The following is a 22506-nucleotide window of genomic DNA, read 5'->3' on the forward strand; positions in this document are numbered from 1 at the left end:
CCTTTTGAGGATTGACCACAAGTTCTCAATGGGATTAAGGTCTGGGGAGTTTACTGGCCATGGACCCAAAATATTGACGTTTTGTTCCCCAGGCCACTTAGTTATCACCTTTTCCTTATGGCAAGGTGCTCCATCATGTTGGAAAATACATTGTTCGTCACCAAACTGTTCCTGGATGGTTGGGAAAAGTTTCTCTCGAAGGATGTGTTGGTACCATTCTTTATTCATGGTTGTGTTCTTAGGCAAAATTGTGAGTGAGCCCACTCCCTTGGCTGAGAAGCAACCCCACATGAATGGTCACAGGATGCTTTACTGTTGGCATGACACAGGACTGATGGTAGTGCTCACCTTGTCTTCTCAGAACAAGCTTTTCTCCAGATGCCCAAAACAATCGGAAAGAGGATTCAGAGAAAATGACTTTACCCCAGTCCTCAGCAGTCTAATCCCTGTACCTTTACAGAATATCAGTCTGTCCCTGATGTTTTTCCTGGAGAGAAGTGGCTTCTTTGCTGCCCTTCTTGACACCAGGCCATCTTCCAAAAGTCTTCGCCTCACTGTGCGTGCAGATGCACTCACACCTGCCTGCCTGCTGCCATTCCTAAGCAAGCTCTGTACTGATGGTGCCCCGATCCCGCAGGTGAATCAACTTTAGGAGGACGGTCCTGGCGCCCTTTCTTGGGCGCCCTGAAGCCCTTCACAACAATTGAACCGCTCTCCTTGAAGTTCTTGATGATCCGATAAATGGTTGATTTAGGTGCAATCTTACTGGCAGCAATATTCTTGCCTGTGAAGCCCTTTTTGTCCAAAGCAATGATGACGGCACGTGTTTCCTTGAAGGTAACCATGGCTGACAGAGGAAGAACAATGATTCCAAGCACCACCCTCCTTTTGAAGCTTCCAGTCTGTTAATCGATCTCAATCTGCATGACAGAGTGATCTCCAGCCTTGTCCTCGTCAAACCTCACACCTGTGTTAACGAGAGAATCCCTGACATGTCAGCTGGTCCTTTTGTGGCAAGGCTGAAATGCAGTGGAAAATGTTTTTGGGGGATTCAGTTTATTTGCATGGCAAAGAGGGACTTTGCAATTAATTGCAATTCATCTGGTTACTCTTCATAACATTCTGGAGTATATGCAAATTGCCTTCATACAAACTGAGGCAGCAGACTTTGTGGAAACTAATGTTTGCGTCATTCAAAACATTTGACCACGACTGTACATACATACCCACATAACAAAACGACCGATAATATGCCTGAACCGATGTATCGGGCCGATATCGGCCTCTTCTAGTCTATCGGCTATCAGCCCTTCTCTATCGTCTTAGCAGGTAGTCCCTTTACATAGCAAAGCTGCTGCTATGCCAGCTACCTCTCACCGCCCGAGCCACAAACACTGCTCAATGCCGAGGAATGTCTAGCTGGGGAGAAGAAAAAAAATCAGCAGTAGCAGCAGGCAGCAAGCTAGCTCACTTCAACATGAATGTACAGTATTGAGAAATGGATGAACTGACAGTGACCAAAATCAAACTTCTGTTTCAAATATTAGATTAGTTAAGTCATTAATAATAAGGCTTGTGTTGACATGCCCGGACATGCATGCAATATGCAAGCTAGATAAGCAGATACCTGTTAGCAAAGATTACGTTAACTAACACCTTCATCTGTGGTGTTAGCTAGCTATTAGCTACTATGCTAGAAAGCTGGCTAGATCATATAAAATTTTATTTGTCACATGCTTCGAATACAACTTGTCCCAGCTAGCGATGAGGAATCAGCCCAGAAGCGGCCGTTTCCGTCTACCGAAAATCTGCAGAATTTGTCGGCATCTTACCAGAATCCCCCCAGAAGTGGCCCAATGCAAATTTAAATACATTTAGTCATTTTAAATATTACACATACAAATTATACCCATCCACAAAAAAACATTTTCTGTCAGAGAAAACACCACGGTGACCGTGTCAGTGTGCATGCGCCTAGCCCACTACAGGAATCGCTACAGCGCGATTGGACAAGGACATCCCGGCCAGCCAAACCCTCCACTAACTCGGATGACGCTGGGCAATAGCGCGTTGCCTCATTGGTCTCCCGGGCGCAGACAGCACAGGTCTCAAACCAGCATCTGTAGAAACGCAGTTTGCACTGCGATGCATTGTCTTAGACCGCTGCGCCACTCGGCAGGCTCCATCCATAAAGTTTTTCATTCATATCAAAATACTACACAGGACTATTAAAGAATTTCTTTAAAATGTTAAATTGTATTTTCTGATCACAGAAACAATGAGGATTTTTTTTAAATGAAATTATGAAAAGTTAATGACATAAAGCAGCCAGTGTAATCATCTGCCAGAGAGTAGCCCCAATCGGCCCGAGACCAAAATAATACATTTGGGCCAGATCTCAGTCCCAGAATCATAGCCATAAGTAATAGTGCCGAAGGCGGCCCAGACTCTGGCTACATGACGTCGGCCGAGTCTGACCTACAGCCGACTGCCCCTACCCTCAGCCGGAATCGGCCTAGATCCACTGTGCTAGCTGGGGTGTAGACCTTACAGTGAACTGCTTACTTACATACAAGCCCTTACCCAACAATGCAGTTAAGAAAATATCTAAAAACATAGATTTTTTTTAAAGAAAGAGATATGAATAACAACTAATTGAAGAGCAGCAGTAAATAACAATAACGGGGCTTTATACAGGGGGTTCCGGTACAGAGTCAATGTGGAGGCTATATACAGTGGGTACCGATACAGAGTCAATGTGCGGGGCCACCGGTGTTGAGGTAATATGTACATGAAGGTAGAGCTATTAAAGCAACTATGCATAGATAATAAACAGAGAGTAGCAGCAGCGTAGTAGCGGGGGGGGCAATGCAAATAGTCTGGGTAGCCCTTTGATTAGCTATTCGGGAGTCTTATGGCTTGGGGGTAGAAGCTGTTTAGAAGCTTCTTGGACCTAGACTTGGTACTACAGTACCGCTTGCCGTGCGGTAGCAGAGGGAACAGTCTATGACTAGGGTGGCTGGAGTCTTTGACCATTTTTAGGGCCTTCCTCTGCCACCGCCTGGTATAGAGGTCCTGGATGGCAGGAAGCTTGGCCCCGGTGATGTACTGGGCCATACAAACTACTCTCTGTAATGCCTTGCGGTCGGAGGCAGAGCAGTTGCCATACTAGGCAGTGATGCAACCAGTCAGGATGTTCTCAATATTGCAGTTGGAAATATGTTTTGTCGTGCCCTCTTCACGACTGTCTTGGTGTGTTTAGACCATGATAGTTTGTTGGCGATGTGGACACCAAGGAACTTGAAGCTTTCAACCTGCTCCAATACAGCCCCATCTATTAGAATGGGGGCTTGCGCGGTCCTCCTTTTCCTGTAGTCCACAATCATCTCCTTTGTCTTGATCACATTGAGGGAGAGGTTGCTGTCCTTGCACCACACGGTCAGGTCTCTGACCTCCTCATAGGCTGTCTCATCGTTGTCAGTGATCAGGCTTACCACTCGTGTCATCAGCAAACTTAAGGATGGTGTTGGAGTCGTGCTTGGCCGTGCAGTCATGAGTGAACAGTGAGTACAGGAAGGGACTGAGCATGCACCCCTGAGGGGCCCCCGTGTTGAGGATCAGCGTGGCAGATGTGCTGTTACCTATCCCTTACCACCTTGGAGTGGTCCGTCAGGAAGTCCAGGCTCCAGATGCAGAAGGAGGTGTTTAGTCCCAGGGTCCATTGTTTAGTGATGACCTTTGAGGGCACTATGGTGTTGAAAGCTGAACTGTCGTCAAAGAATAGCATTCTCACATAGGTGTTCCTTTTGTCCAGGTGCGAAAGGGCAGTGTAGAGTGCAATAGAAAATTGCGTCATCTGTGGATCTGTTGATGCAGTATGCAAATTGGAGTGGGTCTAGGGTTTCTGGGATAATGGTGTTGTGACTCGCAGGTGTCCAGTCATGATTTACTCCATGGGATCACATCCAATAAGCATCAACCCAGTCAGTGTGACACAGAGAATAAACCGAACACCCCGCTTCTGAGGCAGGCTGGGTAAGTGAGTAACGGACTGCACACAGTGATGATGTTCTGGGAACATCATAAAAACCTGTGTGCTGGAGCTCTCTTTCTTCTCCTCTCTGCTTCCTCGCTCCCTCCCTCTGCTCTCGCCTCTAAGCCAGCTGAGCGTGCTACCCAAATTCAACAGTTGTTGTGGCCTTCGTTAGCCTAACGAGGGGGTCAGCTCTTTATACTTGTCAGAGAGCAAATGAGTCCAATGAACAAGGGCTGCCTGGAAGAGAGAGAGGGATAACGAGCACAGTACTGTTACACTTCACTGAGTTATTGGCCACGGCGCTCACATGGAATCTAGAGAACCTACAATCTGCCTCTGATGTTAGATGGTGCACTCCACCTTTGATGGAAACTTTAGACAAATAGGCTTTAGAAGAGCCCTTGAATGTAGCCACCACTAGAGGTATAATGTAAACTGTGTGGTTGGTGTCAAGGAGATCCAAAACATTTACAGCAGGGATCATCAACTAGATTCAGCCGTGGGCCATTTTTCTTCTTGGGCGGATGGTCGGGGGTCTGGAACGTAAAACAAATATTTTTACAAAATAATTTCAAACCTTAATTACATTTGGGGACATTGCCCTGAGTAGGGTGCAGTCTTCCGGATGGGACGTTAAAACTGTTGTCCTGACCCTCTGTGGTCATTCAAAATCTCATTGCAATTATTGTAGGAGTAGCTAAATTCCCCCAACATGGCTAGATAATCATCCCCCTTCATTCCTACTTGGCATATATCACTCCTCACCTCTCCACCTGATATGTGGTGAGCGTTCTGGCACAAAAATGGTCACCGTGCATCACTGAGGTGGGTGCTACACATTGCTGGTGGATGAGGGGAGTTTCCCACCACTTTGTAAAGCGTGTTGAGTACCTCAGTTGGTAGAACAGCACTATAAAAATCTAATTAACCATTTGTACAAGATCACATACATCTCTATTATGTGTGGAAATATTTGGGAATAGATTTCCAAAATTAAAAATCACTTGGAGCTGGTTTCCTGGTATTTTTACAGTCTTATGTCCAACAATGAAAATTCACCAACAAAAATATATATATTTTTTGCTAAATAAAACCACTCGCGGGCCAAATTTGACTCAAGGGCCGCTAGTTGGGGACCCCTGATTAACAGATTAGGTTATGGCCACATTGAGATTGTGTCCCAAAATCCTGGATGGAGCCAGTGGTTTTTCAATGGGAGTCATCAATTGTCAGATGAATGACAACTGAAATGATTGTCCGACTAAAAATGCAAAATAATGACATATGTCAATGATGTAGTGGGAAGGCTGATGGAGTGGGAAGGTGTGGTCTGATGTTGGGCATCACCCGACTGAGCTGGGCCTAACTGGAACAAAGATACAGAACAGAACACACTGGCTGTTCTGTGGCTTAGACTGGCTGGAGTTTACTTTCTTTACTCTGCCATTGTCTGGCAGCAAAAGGGAACTACAAAACTGGCTTACAGTCACATGCCCAAATGATGAATCAAACAGGAATCAGGGTTAGGAGGGTTAAGGGTGGTATGGATGTTCTCAGTTCCCAGCCAGGCTAGACCTGAGCTGCTCCACTCCGTGGCGTGTCTGGAGCATAGAACGCAGTCGCGATAGCACGTCATTAAAGGGGCATTTATGGGACACTGGGCAAGCCACAGTCAACAGCACTGCCACCTACCTAGAAGTCCCTTCAGAATGCTGCAGAAGCCTGGCTCAATCACGTGCCATCAAACATATACTGTAATGAGTTGTAGACATCAGTCCTGCATTGTCCTGTGACTGCAGTCCACAATATTAAAGAGTGCTAACATAAGACATGGTAGTGGTAGGGTTAGAGTCAGATCAAACTAAAAGGTTCACAGAATAAGGGCGGCTGGCTAATGTTGATGGCCAGCAGAAGCTTGTTACTGCATACTCAACTTCTGTGCTGTGGCACTGGGGCAGAGACGGGGTGACAGTGACGTGACATTAAAATCCGTTCTGTCAAGTAACGGGCAGCAAGCAGGCAGACGCCCTCCAATCAAAACAGAGTTGCTCTGGGTGACATTTCACCGGGCACAGCTGCTAGGGTATGACAGCATGCCAACTCCCTATTCCTGAAGGTTTGTTTATTTGTATATTTTCTTTGTTCTTCAATAATTCAAGGTTAAGATGTGACTTTAGCTCAAGGAGTTTGTTTTTCCCCTCACCTGTCACTATTTGACATTTTACGCTGGCAATCTTTCAGAAACCTCCCCGCTTCCTTATCACTCTGGCAAGGAATAGCGGAAATAGACATACTGTATGCCAACTTACCAAGTGTGTCAGTGAGGTAAAGATGTTCAAATCACATGCACGATGTAAAAAGAAATTGACCCCGTCAGAAGAACTAGACACCCTTAGAAAGATCCTCTTTAGCTAACATTTGTTATTAAATCAGAACTCTTCTAAATGATGAACTTTGGTCCATATACTTCCAACAAGGCAAATGGTGTTTAATCTTTCCTTGTTATTTGTCTCGTTTGGTTTTTCATATATTGCCTCTGGTCATCCAGACAACATCTCTTACATCTGAAGGCATCATACTGATCTGTGTTCCTCAACCTCTGGCCATGTCCCAAGAATCCAAGGGTGTCAGATATTGATTACCTTGGTGTTTTATGTAAACGAGAAGGCAGTAGTACTGAAACGACAAGTCAGTAGTACCTAGTGTTGCTCTCTCCACCCCAGGGAAGCATCGTCAGTGGTTGCATCAGTGTGCATGGGCCTGGGTCAGCCTGCGAAGCTTGCCTCGGCTGACTATGTTACGACACAGGGCCCTGTTGTGTTCCTGCTGAGGCCTTAGGGAGAGCATACTGCGTAGCATGCTGTTCCCTGGCTTACAGCCTCTGGGACTCTCCTCTCCTAGGGGGGAATTCCGACCCGAGTTAAGCGTATGTAAATGGACATGAATTGCCTTTTGATGTACTTTTATCTCTATGCGTATTCTGACTTTGAATTTAAGCTTCCGAATAGCACGCTATTCACCCCCTGTTCGTTTGGGGTGGAGATCAAAGAAATGAAGATGTGGCAGAGGTGTGTCTACAGATACGGCGTATTCTGACCTTGACTTAATTCCCTCGTAACTCTACCACCTTCACGTGCAATGACATCATGAATAAGGTGAAACAACCTGTCGGTTCCAAGTGGAACCACATCTACTTTATTTCCCCCACTAGAAATAACACTATTCTCCATGCACTATGAAAGCCAGACCATACATGGCAGAGTTTAAACCTGGAGCACAGTTCACGACAACTGGACCGTTGTCCCAGTTCCATGATAAGTGAGAATTATGAGGGTAGATTAAAAGACCACTATAACCCCTATTGTACACTTTTCTCACCTTCCAATATTACATGGATTGAACAATTGAATATGGCAACTTTCAGGATGAATCAAACTGTATTTTTGATTCTAATATATTTTGTGCATAAAGGCTCTCCAAATAAATAAATAAATAAATAAATACTTTCCTAACCCTAAATAATATACAAGATTAGAGTATTTTTAGATCTAACAAGCAGTGCTAAAAAGAAGAACATGTGTATTTACATGGCTTTATTTAATTGACCCCTAATATTCTCAACAGTTCTCTCAATATAGTCTGTCGAGAAAATTCTAATTAAAATAGGAGGTACACTAAACGTAATGGGATGACATTAGATAAATGTACTGAGGACCCTATTGAATGAAAACTCCACGAAAATAAATCTGTTGGCCAGCAAGTGGGAGGGTTTTCAGCAGTTGAATTAAATGTATTCAGCAAGCGCAAGGGAACCACACCGGCAAAGCCCTTTACACACCTGCATAAGGTAAGTCTGAATACCGACTCCAGAGAAGTGCATAAGAAAGGCGTGCGTAGGAAAGGCATACATTTGCTGAGTCTGAATCTGGCCCCTAGTGACATGTTCCCCTGTCTGTCTCCTGAGCCTGTGTCCCTGATCCCACTCTGTGCAGGAAGATTCCTTTTTACCCTGTGTGGGGGGAGCTATAGCTCCAGCTTTGAGGAGTGTGTGTACACACACACACACCTGCTGACTTTGAGCGGCTGTGTGTATCTAAATAAAGAGTAAAGCATCTGTTGATGCAGGGAAATGGTCCAAACCCACTCACCTCTTTTGTGCAGCCATCCCTCCTTCACTATCGCCACATCGGTCATGTTGGTGTACAGGTTGGTGTGTCCAGGGTTGTGATAGGGAGAGACACAGCTCTGTCCCCAAATGTTCTGCGCTCAGGCCAGGGCAGGAGCCTGGAGTCTAGGGCCGTCTTTTCACCAGTTACCTATTAGTGTCAAAGGAAGAGTAAAGCTTAGCCTCAAATGGACAATAATGTTAACCCCCCAGTGAACATCCGTGCAACTCAGTGAAAACAAGTTGGTCTGTTCAGACTGTGGAAAATACTTGTGGTGGGTACTACTCCAGTTCAGCATCACTCCAACACGAGGATCTAGTCAGAACCTCCGACTCCACCACAGGGGAAACCACTTCTAAACGAATGACAAAGTCCTGTGACCAGTGGAAGGGCCTGCAGAAATCCCCTTCCATGGGCCATCAGTTTCGCTGCCATTTCAGGGGGGAAACCTGTTCCACCGTCAAGACAACCTTTCCATCCCATGAAATGGAATAGAAAGACATCCTTGAGCTTTATGTGGATTCAGAGCACAATCAATTCCCATGCCTTTTACAAGATAGCCAGCGCCGTTGAGGGAGCCACAGATGACTCTCATACCATCCACTGAAATCTACTTATCCTCCAGAGCGCCATCAGCCCATCAAAAAAAGAGGCCAGCTAACGTGACCTCATCACTTGGTGACAACAACAGGAAGCAGAGTGGATATTGACAGGCTGGGAGTTAGTCCCATCTGAAGGAGCCCTGGGCCTAATACTGCACATCCCACAATAAGCCAGCCTGATAGGTCCCTTTCACATCCATTGAATTGTTTATAAATCTTTATGAGAGAAGCAATATTCATTGGAAACACAGTGTTGGAATTAGAGGTCAACCGATTAATCGGAATGGCTGATTAATTAGGGCCGATTTCAAGTTTTCATAACAATTGGAAATCGGTATTTTTGGGCACCGACTTTTTTTTCTACCTTTATTTAACTAGGCAAGTCAGTTAAGAACACATTCTTATTTTCAATGACGGCCTAGGAACGGTGGGTTAATTGCCTTGTTCAGGGGCAGCACGACAGAGTTTCACATTGTCAGCTCAGGGGATCCAATCTTGCAATCTCACAGTTAACTAGTCCAGCCCAATAACGACCTGCCTCTCTCTCGTTGCACTCCACAAGGAGACTGCCTGTTACGCGAATGCAGTACGCCAAGGTAAGTTTAATGCTAGCTAGCAACTTATCTTATAAAAAACGATCAATCATAAATCACTAGTTAACTACACATGGTTGATGATATTACTAGATATTATCTAGCGTGTCCTGTGTTGCATATAAGTATCTGACTGAGCGGTGGTAGGCAGAAGCAGGCACGTAAACATTCATTCAAACAGCACTTTCGTGCGTTTTGCCAGCAGCTCTTTGTTGTGCGTCAAGCATTGCGCTGTTTATGACTTCAAGCCTATCAACTACCGAGATGAGGCTGGTGTAACCGAAGTGAAATGGCTAGCTAGTTAGCGCGCGCTAATAGTGTTTCAAGCGTCACTCGCTCTGAGCCTTCTAGTAGTTGTTCCCCTTGCTCTGCATGGGTAACGCTGCTTCGATAGTGGCTGTTGTCGTTGTGTTGCTGGTTCGAGCCCAGGGAGGAGCGAGGAGAGGGACGGAAGCTATACTGTTACACTGGCAATACTAAAGTGCCTATAAGACCATCCAGTAGTCAAAGGTTAATGAAATACAAATCGTATAGAGGGAAATAGTCCTATAATTCCTATAATAACTACAACCTAAAACTTCTTACCTGGGAATATTGAAGACTCATGTTAAAAGGAACCACCAGCTTTCATATGTTCTCATGTTCTGAGCAAGGAACTGAAACGTTAGCTTTCTTACATAGCACATATTGCACTTCTACTTTCTTCTCCAACACTTTGTTTTTGCATTATTTAAACCAAATTGAACATATTTCATTATTTATTTGAGGCCAAATTGATTTTATTGATGTATTATATTATGTTAAAAATAAGTGTTCATTCAGTATTGTCATTATTACAAGCAAATTTTTAAATTTTAAATTTTATTTAAATCGGCCGATTAATCTGTATCGGCTTTTTTTGGGTCCTCTAATAATCGGTATCGGCGTTGAAAAATCATAATCGGTCGACCTCTAATTGGAATCAAATGTATTCAATTATTGCAGTAGCACATTGTTCTCCAGTCCTCTCTGGTGGTGGCTGGGACTGTCATATTTGGTAGAGACAAAGCTCTGAGGGAAACTGACTGAGAGCAGGCCTGTCCACTGGAGCAGAGTAGACCACATTGAGATAATTTCAAACTGTGATCATAAACCTAGACCAAGCCTCTGCACTCTCAGACGTCGCTACTGTGGGCTGTGGAAAAGCTGGGACACTGCCAGGACTCAGCCACCACTGCAGCCACTGAATGAACCCAGTACCCTGACAGCAGGTCACATGGTCCAGTGGGCCCCGCCTGCCTGCCTTGCTCGCTCACTCACTCTCCCTCCCTGCCTGCTTGCCTTTCAATCATTCATCATTCTGGCTATTGCTCCAGGGGCCACCCCATTCAATGCAAATCAGTGTCATGCAGCAGGGAAGCCACACACAGAGCCAGAGAGAGCCAAAAAGAGAGAGAGACCTAACACACTTAAATTAAATCAAAAACAGGAGCATTTTACATCTGGCTAGAAATAAATAAGGAAATGATCTCAACAGAGAAAAATGTCCTCCTGTTTGCTACCTATAGAATCCCCATACTTCAATGAATCCATTTCTCCATTCTAGGGGGGGAGCGCAACCATTTCCGGGCCCAGGGACCTTGTACTAGTCCGTGGTGAACTAAAAGTCAGAACTGGATAAGAAAAACTGACACCCTCAGCACACTGGGGGGACAAACACCTACCTGAAAGGGACAGCATTCCATTCCCCATACTCCCCCCTAGACACAACTACAACAACCTAACCCCCCAGAATTGGTCACAACTCCTGCAGCTCTGTTGCACACTGGCTATGTACATAGTGAAAGCTATTCTTTGAGGGGACTCTTATGGTAGTACTAGGTACACCTACAGCTCATCCCTTGGCAGCAGTACTACAGTCTACTTTATCAGACCTCAACCCAGAATCTCTCAGGGGGTTCACAGTCAGTCCACTGACACCCCTATCAGATCACAGCAAAATCACAGCCTACTTGAACAGAGCAATACTCAACCATGAGGCATCAAAGCCCAATCAACTGGATGCTATAGATGGAAGGATGATATCCAATCCAAGAAAATGTCCCCAAAAATTTCCTGGACAAAATGTTTCCCTGCAATAGTGAAGGTATACACTTAACAGTAAGAAAGCCTGAACAGTAGATTTGACATAACAGCTTAACATATCAAATTGAAAAAGATTAAAGGAGAAAAAAAAATGTAAAATGTAAAATAAAAGCTAAGAGTTTTGGGAAATTAAGGTATACAGTGTATTCAGACCCCTTGACTTCTTCCACATTTGGTTACATTACAGCCTTATTCTAAAAATAATTATATATTTTTTCCACCCTAAATCTACACACAATACCCCATAATTACAAAGCAAAAACAGGTTTTTAGGAATGTGTGCAAATGTGTAAAAAAATATATAATAATCAGAAATTACATTTACATAAGTATGCAGACACTTTACTCTTTGTTGAAGCACGTTTGGCAGCGATTGCAGCCTCGAGTCTTCTTGGGTATGACACTACAAGCTTGGCACACCTGTATTTGGGGAGATTATCCCATTCTTCTCTGCAGATTCTCTCAAGCTCTGTCAGGTTGGATGGGGAGCATCGCTGCATAGCTATTTCAGGTCTCTCCAGAGATGTTCGATCGGGTTCAAGTCCGTGCTGTGGTTGGGCCACTCAAGTACATTCAGAGACTTGTCCCGAAGCCACTACTGCGTTGTCTTGGCTGTGTGCTTGGGTTGTTGTCTTGTTGGAAGGTGAACCTTTGCCAAAGTCCTGACCGCTCTGGGGCAGTTTGTACTTTACTCCGTTTATCTTTCTCTCGATCCTGACGAGTCTCCCAGTCCCTGCCGCTGAAAAACATCCCTAATGCATGACGCTGCCACCACCATGCTTCACCGTCATGATGGTGCTATGATTCCTCCAGACGTGACGCTTTGCATTCAGGCCAAAGAGTTCAATCTTGATTTTTTCAGACCAGGGAATCTTGTCTCTCATGGACTGAGAGTACTTTAGGTGCATTTTGGCAAACTCCAAGCAGGCTGTCAAGTTCCTTTTACAGAGGGGGGGGGGGCTTCCATCTGGCCACTACCATAATGGCTTGATTGGTGGAGTGCTGCAGAGATGGTTGTCCTTCTGGAAGGTTCTCCCAACTCCACAGAAAAACTCTGGAACTCTGTCAGAGTGACCATCAGGTTCTTGGTCACCTCCCTGACCCAAGCCCTTCTCCCCCGATTTCTCAGTTTGCCCTGGCGGGCAGCTCTAGGAAGAGTCTTGGTGGTTCCAAACTTCTTCCATTTAAGAATGATGGAAGCAACTGTGTTCTCGGGGACCTTCAATGCTGCAGAATGTTTTTTCTACCATTCCCCAGATCTTTGCCTCAACACAATCCTGTCTCAGAGCTCTACGGACAATTCCTTCGACCTCATGGCTTGGTGTTTGCTCTCACATCCAATGACAACTGTGGGACCATATAGGTGTGTGCCTTTCCGAATCATGTCCAATCAATTGAATTTACCACAAGTGGACTCTAACCGAGTTGTAGAAACATCAAGGATGATAATGGAAACAGAATGCACTTGAGCTCAATTTCAAGTCTCATAGCAAAGGGTATAAATAAGAAATCTGTTTTAAGTTTTTAATAAAATGTGGAAACATTTCTAAAACCCTGTTTTCGCTTTGTCATTATGAGGTATTGTAGGTAGATTGATGAGAATCATTTTTTCCATTTTAGAATAAGGCAGTAACCTAACAAAATGTATAAAAAGGGAAAGGGCCTGAACACTTTCCGAATGCACTGTAGATATACATTTCTAACATTTACCCATCTTAAATATTAGGCAAAGGTAAAGGCTTTGATTTCTGTATTAACTTCTCTAGGGTAGGGGGCAGCATTTTGATTTTTGGATGAAAAGCGCGCCCAAATTAAACTGCCTTCTACTCAAGCCCAGAAGATAGGATATGCATGTAATGAATAGAAAACACTCTAGTTTCCAAAACTTTAAAATAATGTCTGTGAGTATAACAGAACTGATTTGGCAGGCAAAAACCTGAGAAGAATTCATTCTGGAAGTAGGATTTTTGTTGTTGTAGTTTTCTAATCAATGCCATTACAGTATCCATTGACTTAGGACTCAAATTGCAGTTCCTATGCATTCCACTAGATGTCAGTCTTTCGAAATGGTTTCAGGCTTGTATTCTGAAAAATTAGGGAGTAAGAGCAGTCAACGAGTGGACCCTGCTGTGTCACAGAGCTTTTTCATGCGCGCGACCGAGAGAGTGCCTTTCTTGTTAACGACATTATTGTCCGGTTGAAATATTATTGATTATTTAGGCTAAAAACAACCTGAGAATTGAATATAAACACCATTTGACATGTTTCTATCAAGTTTACAGATGAAATCCAAATTGTTTGTCTGCCTGTTGTGACTGCGTTTGAGCCTGTGGATTACTGAAGAAAGCGCACGAACAAAACTGAGGTTTTTGGATATAAAGAGAGACTTTATCGAACAAAAGGAACATTTATTGAATAAATTAATGTCTTCTGTAAACATATGAAGATCATCAAAGGTAAGTGATTAATTTTAGCTCTATTTTTTGACTTGTGTAACTCTTCTACTTGGCTGGTTACTGTTTGTAATGATTTGTCTGCTGGGCTATGTTCTCAAATAATCGTACGGTATACTTTCGCCGTAAAGCATTTTTAAAATCTTACACGTGGTTGGATTCACAAGAAGTTCATCTTTAAACCTATGTAAAATAGTTGTATCTTTTCTGAATTTATATAATGAGTATTTCTGTATTTGGCGCTCTGTAATCTCACTGGATGTTGGCCTGGTGGGACGCCAGCATCCCACATACCCTAGAGAGGTTAACCTCTTCAGTCGACCCTCTACTTTTTTGAACATTTTGTTAAAAATCGCGCAACATTTCAGCGCCCTGCTACTCATGCCAGGAATATAGTACGTTCATATGGTTAGAATGTGTGTATAGGAAACCCTCGGACGTTTTTAAAACTGGTTAAATCACGACTGTGGCTATTACATAACGTGCGTTACATCGGAAAGCGCAGGAAAACCTGATCACAGAAAATGGAAATAAATATCCTTGCGCCACTACCGCAATTGTTAACAGTGAGCCAAATTAGATAAGACCGAGCATTCAACTCCCACAGCATCCCCATGTTGTCGAGTATCTTGTGAATTTAATCCTCTTTGATTCTTGGTTGAACCGAAAGAGGGGCACGACGTACCTCCGTTCTCCGCCCAGATCATTCCGGAAGAGCTCTCTCCTGAAATTTTTTCCAAGACGACAGCTAATGATATGTACATCGCCTACGGATGATTTTTATCGCTTATTAACGTTTACTAATACCTAAAGTAGCATTACAAACGTATTTCGAAGTGTTTTGTGAAAGTTTATAGTCTACTTTTTGAATTTTAAAAAATGACGTTACGTTGTGAAATCGCTGTTTTTTTCGTTTATCACACAGTCTACATATAACGATATCTTGGCTTTATATGGCCCGATTTAATCGAAATAAAGACCCAATAGTGTTTATGGGACATCTAGGAGTGCCAACAAAGAAGATGGTGAAAGGTAATGACTGTTTTCTATTTTATTGTGCGGTTTGTGTAACGCCGAAATGCTAATTATTTTGTTTACGTCCCCTGCTGTGCTTTTCTGTTGTAGTGTATTGGTGCATGCTATCAGATAATAGCTTCTCATGCTGTCGCCGAAAAGCATTTTAAAAATCTGACTTGTTGCCTGGATTCACAACGAGTGTAGCTTTAATTTGATACCCTGCATGTGTATTTTAATGAACTTTTGAGTTTTAACTAATACTATTAGCATTTAGCGTAGCGCATTTGCATTTCCAGAGCTCTAGTTGGGACGCAAGCGTCCCAGGTAGAGGTAAGAGGTTAACCGATGGAAAAGGTGTCTTAGAAAATATCTACCAGGAAAAGTCTTAAGACATCAAAACACAATGCTGACGTTAAGACCCCTGGCAACTATCAACACTTATATTTACTGTTGGAGAAATTGTGGCTTGTATATATATATATATTTCCCTCATGAGGGAGAATAATGAAAGTTTGCTGAAGTAACAAGTAATGGTAGACCTACCAGTTAGTTATTTTGATTTTACTGATATAAATTTGGTTAGTGAGCAAATCTCATAATTCTGTTACCAAATTGATAACAGAATGACCAAAAAAGCCTGTGCAACCAGTACTAGCTCCAGGGAGCCACTAGTTTTGTCCTTGCCGTTTGCCCTTATTTTCCCAAATAAAAATTGTAAACTTAAGTTTACAAAAATAAAATTGCTTCTGCAATTTTGACACTCCAACAACAAGATGAGAACAAAACTTATTTTAGATTTTTTTTCAGAATTATTAAAGAAAAGTTCAAGTGTGCCAATATATTTGTCCACAACTGTATCGCTTTGCCATTTACACTACTCCAGCAGAATCACTATGAGGAATTATTTAATGTGCTTCAAGCAGAAAACAGCCATTTCCAGGTGCAGGGAAATGTGCTGCTGTGTGGAGGCTGGAACACGAGGCCTGGGTCCGAGCCCGACTGTATAGACTAGAGGTCGACCGATTAATCGGAATGGCCGATTAATTAGGGCCGATTTCAAGTTTTCATAACAATCGTAAATCGGTATTTTTGGGTGCCGATTTATTTTTATACCTTTATTTAACTAGGCAAGTCAGTTAAGAACATATTCTTATTTTCAATTACAGCCTAGGAAAGGTGGGTTAACTGTCTTGTTCAGGGGCAGAACGACAGAGTTTCACATTGTCAGCTCAGGGGATCCAATCTTGCAATCTCACAGTTAACTAGTCCAACGCAATAACGACCTGCCTCTCTCTCGTTGCACTCCATAAGGAGACTGCCTGTTACGCGAATGCAGTAAGCCAAGGTAAATTGCTAGCTAGCATTAAACTTATCTTATAAAAAACAATCAATCATAATCACTAGTTATAACTACTAATCCAGTTTAGCAGGCAATATATACCAGGTGAAATTGTGTCATTTCTCTTGCGTTCATTGCATGCAGAGTCGGGGTATATGCAACAGTTTGGGCTGCCTGGCTCATTGCGAACTAATTTGCAAGAATTTTACGTAATTATGACATACATTGAAGGTTGTGCAATGTAACAAGAATATTTAGACTTAGGGATGCCACCCGTTAGATAAAATACCAAACGGTTCCGTATTTCACTGAAATAAACGTTTTGTTTTCTAAATGATAGTTTCCGGATTCAATCATATTTATGACCAAAGGCTCGTAGTTCTGTGTGTTATTATGTTATAATTAAGTCTGATTTGATAGAGCAGTCTGACATTCGTGCGTTTTGCCAGCAGCTCTTCGCAAGCACAGCGCTGTTTATGACTTCAAGCCTATCAGCCTAATGGCTGGTGTAACCAATGTGAAATGGCTAGCTAGTTAGCTGGGTGTGCGCCAATACTGTTTCAAACGTCACTCGCTTTTAGATTTGGAGTAGTTATTCCCCTTGTGCTGCAAGGGCCGCGGCATTTGTGGAGTGATGGGTAACGATGCTTAGAGTGTGGCTGTTGTCGATGTGTTCCTGGTTCGAGCCCAGGTAGGAGCGAGGAGAGGGACGGAAGCTATACTGTTACACTGGCAATTCTATAGTGCCTATAAGAACATCCAATAGTCAAAGGTATATGAAATACAAATGGTATAGAGAGAAATAGTCCAATAAATACTATATTAACTACAACCTAAAAACCTCTTACCTTGGAATATTGAAGTCTCATGTTAAAAGGAACCACCAACTTTCATATGTTCTCATGTTCTGAGCAAGGAACTTAAACGTTAGCTTTTTTACATGACACATATTTTACATGGCACATATTACTTTCTTCTCCAACACTTTGTTTTTGCATTATTTAAACCAAATTTAACATGTTTCATTATTTGTTTGAGGCTAAATTGATTTTATTGCTGTTTTATATTAAGATAAATAAGTGTTAATTCAGTATTGTTGTAATTGTCATTATTACAATTTTTTTTTTTTTTTTTAAATAGTCTGATTAATCTGTATCGGCTTTTTTGGTCCTCCAATAATCGGTATCGGTGTTGAAAAATCATAACCGGTCGACCTCTAGTATAAACTGAATCAAAAATACAGATGGGCTCCAGAAAGCGGGGAAATTTCATTCAAGCGCTCAAATCGGCAGAATTAAATGACAAATCACTCAAAAGTATTTATCAATTTGCAAGTAACACAAATTATGTTAAGATGGCTGTTAATAACATCATCTTCCAAAAGGGCAGTAAGAAAAAGCACGACTAAAATAAATAATTGTTTGACAACGAACATTAAAACATCAGAAAATAACTACGACATTTGTCAAACCTAAAACATCAGCAGCCAGAGAACCCAGATTTACATTTCAGATATGCTTCAACTCTCAAACAATACAAACTCCCCATAATAAAATGTATAAAACACCAGTCAAAAGTTGACACACCTACTCATTTCAGGGTTTTTCTTTATTTAAAAAAAGCTCTTTTCTACATTTGAGAATACTAGCGAAGACATCAAAGCTATGAAATAACACATACGTAATCACGTAGTAACCAAAAAAAAAAGTGTTAAACAAATCAAAATATATTTTATATTCTTCAAAGTAGCCACCCTTTGCATTGATGACAGCTTTGCACACTCTTGGCATTCTCTCAAACATCTTCCTGAGGAATGCTTTTCCAACAGTCTTGAAAGAGTTCCCACATATGCTGAGCACTTGTTGGCAGCTTTTCCTTCACACTGCAGTCCAACTCATCCCATACCATCTCAATTGGGTTGAGGTCGGGTGATTGTGGAGGCCAGGTCATCTGATGCAGCACTCCATCACTCTCCTTCTTGGTAAAATTGCCCTTACACAGCCTGGAAGTGTGTTGGGTTATTGTCCTGTTGGACTTGGACTTGAAATCCCCCCACAAATGAAATGAACCCCCTTCACCCCTAAAATGGTTTCATCAGTGTTCAGCTTTCGCGCTACAGTTAGGCTAGGCAGTAGGCTTGTATTTGTATGATGATCTGTGAGGTGATAACATTTTATTTGCGATTTGTCAAAAACAGTAAATGACTTGTCAAGTCAGGTTCTCTGGGTATTGTATACACTGTAACAAGTTAATCAAATATATGTAATATGCTGAAAAGTGGCCAAACTACAGTGGGGCAAAAAAGTATTTAGTCAGCCACCAATTGTGCAAGTTCTCCCACTTAAAAAGATGAGAGGCCTGTCATTTTCATCATAGGTACACTTCAACTATGACAGACAAAATGAGAAAGAAAATCCAGAAAATCACATTGTAGGATTTTTAATGAATTTATTTGCAAATTATGGTGGAAAATAAGTATTTGGTCACCTACAAACAAGCAAGATTTCTGGCTCTCACAGACCTGTAACTTCTTTAAGAGGCTCCTCTGTACTCCACTCGTTACCTGTATTAATGGCACCTGTTTGAACTTGTTATCGGTATAAAAGACACCTGTCCACAACCTCAAACAGTCACTATGGCCAAGACCAAAGAGCTGTCAAAGGACACCAGAAACAAAATTGTAGACCTGCACCAGGCTGGGAAGACTGCATCTGCAACAGGTAAGCAGCTTGGATTGAAGAAATCAACTGTGGGAGCAATTATTAGGAAATGGAAGACATACAAGACCATTGATAATCTCCCTAGATCTGGGGCTCCACGCAAGATCTCAGCCCGTGGGGTCAAAATGATCACAAGAACGGTGAGCAAAAATCCCAGAACCACACGGGGGGACCTAGTGAATGACCTGCAGAGAGCTGGGACCAAAGTAACAAAGCCTACCATCAGTAACACACTACGCCGCCAGGGACTCAAATCCCGCAGTGCCAGACGTGTCCGCCTGCTTAAGCCAGTACATGCCCAGGCCCGTCTGAAGTTTGCTAGAGAGCATTTGGATGATCCAGAAGAAGATTGGGAGAATGTCATATGGTCAGATGAAACCAAAATATAACTTTTTGGTAAAAACTCAACTCGTCGTGTTTGGAGGACAGAGAATGCTGAGTTGCATCCAAAGAACACCATACCTACTGTGAAGCATGGGGGTGGAAACATCATGCTTTGGGGCTGTTTTTCTGCAAAGGGACCAGGACGACTGATCCGTGTAAAGGAAAGAATGAATGGGGCCATGTATCGTGAGATTTAGAGTGAAAACCTCCTTCCATCAGCAAGGGCATTGAAGATGAAACGTGGCTGGGTCTTTCAGTATGACAATGATCCCAAACACACCGCCTGGGCAACGAAGGAGCGGCTTTGTAAGAAGCATTTCAAGGTCCTGGAGTGGCCTAGCCAGTCTCCAGATCTCAACCCCATAGAAAATCTTTGGAGGGAGTTAAGTCTGTGTTGCCCAGCAACAGCCCCAAAACATCACTGCTCTAGAGGAGATCTGCATGGAGGAATGGGCCAAAATACCAGCAACAGTGTGTGAAAACCTCATGAGGACTTACAGAAAACGTCTGACCTCTGTCATTGCCAACAAAGGGTATATAACAAAGTATTGAGATAAACTTTTGTTATTGACCAAATACTTATTTTCCACCATAATTTGCAAATAAATTCATTAAAAATCCTACAATGTGATTTTCTGGATTTTTTTCTCTCTCATTTTGTCTGTCATAGTTGAAGTGTACCTATGATGAAAATTACAGGCCTCTCTCATCTTTTTAAGTGGGAGAACTTGCACAATTGGTGGCTGACAATAGTTTTTTGCCCCACTGTAAGTTCAGATTTTTCTGGCAATGTGCGCAGCCATCTTTGGCTTTGTTTATTTGCATCTTATAGTGAATGGGCATTGAAAAGTAGTAGAAATTTGGTCAGTCCACCCAGGCCTTGATGTTAACGTCCAGAAAGAGACAGGTCTGGACCAAATTTGATCCTATCAGATGTATGTTTCACAAGTTTGGGTAGCACAGCACAATACTGTAGTGAGTAGAGCACAGTAAAGTATACAGGACAATACAGTACCGTGGGAAGAGCACAATAGAATAGAGTACAATAAAGTAGAGAAAAATAGTACAGTAGTGTAGAGTACAATATACCATACTTTACTGAACTCTACTACACTATACTCTACTGTGCTCTGTTTCACTGTAATGTCAAATTGTGAAACATTAGGAGAATGACATTCATATCCATAATTATGCATTTCTTTGTAGTATATATCAGGGACCAATGATGTAATTCCGTTACTGTAATTCCATTACCAGGTGTAAATCCAATTCACTTAGTGTAGTTCAATAAACAAAATGTTCTGAATCGGAAAGGCAGCAACTCTAACATTCACCTGTCTCCTCTGCAAAAATCTAACAATTGGTTACACTTCATCAGCATCTTGTATCTGCACATGGAATTCCAATCTCATTATATGCTGTTGGTGCTGACTTGAGGGCTTGAAGTTCAGAATGTAAACAACTTGCTTGCAGCCACATGGACAGAAGCAGTGTTGTGACTGTGACAAAGAGAGACTGGGGAGAAAAGGACAGTCATATGATGTGCATTGAGGGCCAGGCAATGTGCAGATACTTCACACTGCTGTTCTCTTAACTCCTGTGGCATACAGGCCTCAGACTGGGCACAATAAGCCTGACTATGTAAGGGCTGATTTCAAACAGCATTCCACGGATTCTGCATTCAACTGGTGGCACGTTTGCGTCAACGGGGGCCGGGTGTCAGCATCTCCCAGGAAGGACAGGGTCAAACAGTAACAACATCACTTCACCAGCCTCAGACCAATGTCACAAGCTGCTGCTGTGCTTTGTATCAAGGTGTACTGTTTCAGGCATCGCAACATTGTAACAATGCAACACCGTGGCTGACTACCTTCAGATAATCCAAATTTAAAATATCGTGGAACTTGGAATGAAGCTAGTAAAATCTGTCATCTCGTGTGACATACAGAAGAGCAGATTAGAAAACAAAATAAATTGTCTTGACGAACGTTCAGAGAAATGAATGACTGAGTTGCAGTGTTGCACTGGCCACCCGCAAACACAACATCAAAGTTTGTTTTTAAGGCCCCTTGGATAGTCATTTAAAATGTCCATGAAGTTCATTTAGAAAACTGAGAGTTCCTGTAGTAGGTGACTTGTATGAAATTAAAGTGCAGTGAAAACGTCACAAACATGTCCGGCCTGCCTTGTAGGCCGTCGCAAAGGCTGACATAAGCGTCCAGTTCAAAAAGCTCCCAATAAATTACAATGTTAAAATAACCCATTTTAGTATTGTTTGAGGCACAACCTCTACTAAGGTTAAAGTTTGAACACTTCACTTCACCAGTAAAAAAATAACTACACCCGGGAATAAACTGTATTCACGAATGGACTTCAATTTAGGCGCACATTTAACGATTTTAGACTGGATATGGGGCCTAGCAGGGCAGCGTGAGTGAGAGTAACCGCATCCTATGTAATACAATGGGACCTACCCTCTAGTAGCAGTCGACCTCACAGTCAACACGAGAAACAAAATGTAGGCATTTACCTGGACAGGATTTCAATAGTGTGTCCGTTGCATTATAATGAGCTGTTTCGTCGATTTACTTAGTTGATAAATCCTTCAATAATCTGGACAAAACGTGCTCTCGTTTACTCCGTTTTCCTCGCCTTTCTTCCACTACACCTCCCAAACGTTCTGCCTACAATGCTTCTGTGGCATCCCCCAGGTCCTAGCTCCGTGTTTCCCGTCAGCGATCCACAGAAGTGGCTACACAGAGCCTCGCATAGGCCAACATTAACATAGGGTATTCTAAAATATTCTGAATATATGCTTTTTTCCTCTATATTTGGAGATAATAAATATTTGTATATAGGTTGAGACATCAGAGGCATCCCATTCTAAAACGTATATTGTTTTGCTTCATTTTCACATAATTTCACCTGTTGTCACTTTGACAGTGTTGTCATCAATTTGATCAGCTGGTATTGTATAGCCTAGTCCACAGAATGCTTGTACAGAATACTTGTCCACATCATTTATTTATTTTTATTTAACCTTTATTTAACTAATCATAACTAATTCGAAAA

The 22506-nt window shown here is 42.5% G+C and overlaps 1 protein-coding gene across 1 annotated transcript in view; it reads right to left on the reverse strand.

Annotated features, from left to right (window-relative positions):
* Positions 1–22158, reverse strand: part of LOC115138454 (RAC-alpha serine/threonine-protein kinase-like) — a 45205-nt gene extending 23047 nt beyond the window's left edge. The window contains exons 1-2 of the mRNA XM_029675313.2: positions 21965–22158; positions 8185–8352 (exon numbers count right to left, since the gene is read on the reverse strand). Of these exons, the coding sequence (XP_029531173.1) occupies positions 8185–8230 (46 nt within the window). The 5' untranslated portion in view covers positions 8231–8352; positions 21965–22158. The remainder of the gene's footprint in view (positions 1–8184; positions 8353–21964) is intronic.
* Positions 22159–22506: the final 348 nt, after the last annotated feature.

Source organism: Oncorhynchus nerka, linkage group LG12 (genome assembly GCF_034236695.1).
Source record: "Oncorhynchus nerka isolate Pitt River linkage group LG12, Oner_Uvic_2.0, whole genome shotgun sequence".
NCBI classification, from domain to species: domain Eukaryota; kingdom Metazoa; phylum Chordata; class Actinopteri; order Salmoniformes; family Salmonidae; genus Oncorhynchus; species Oncorhynchus nerka.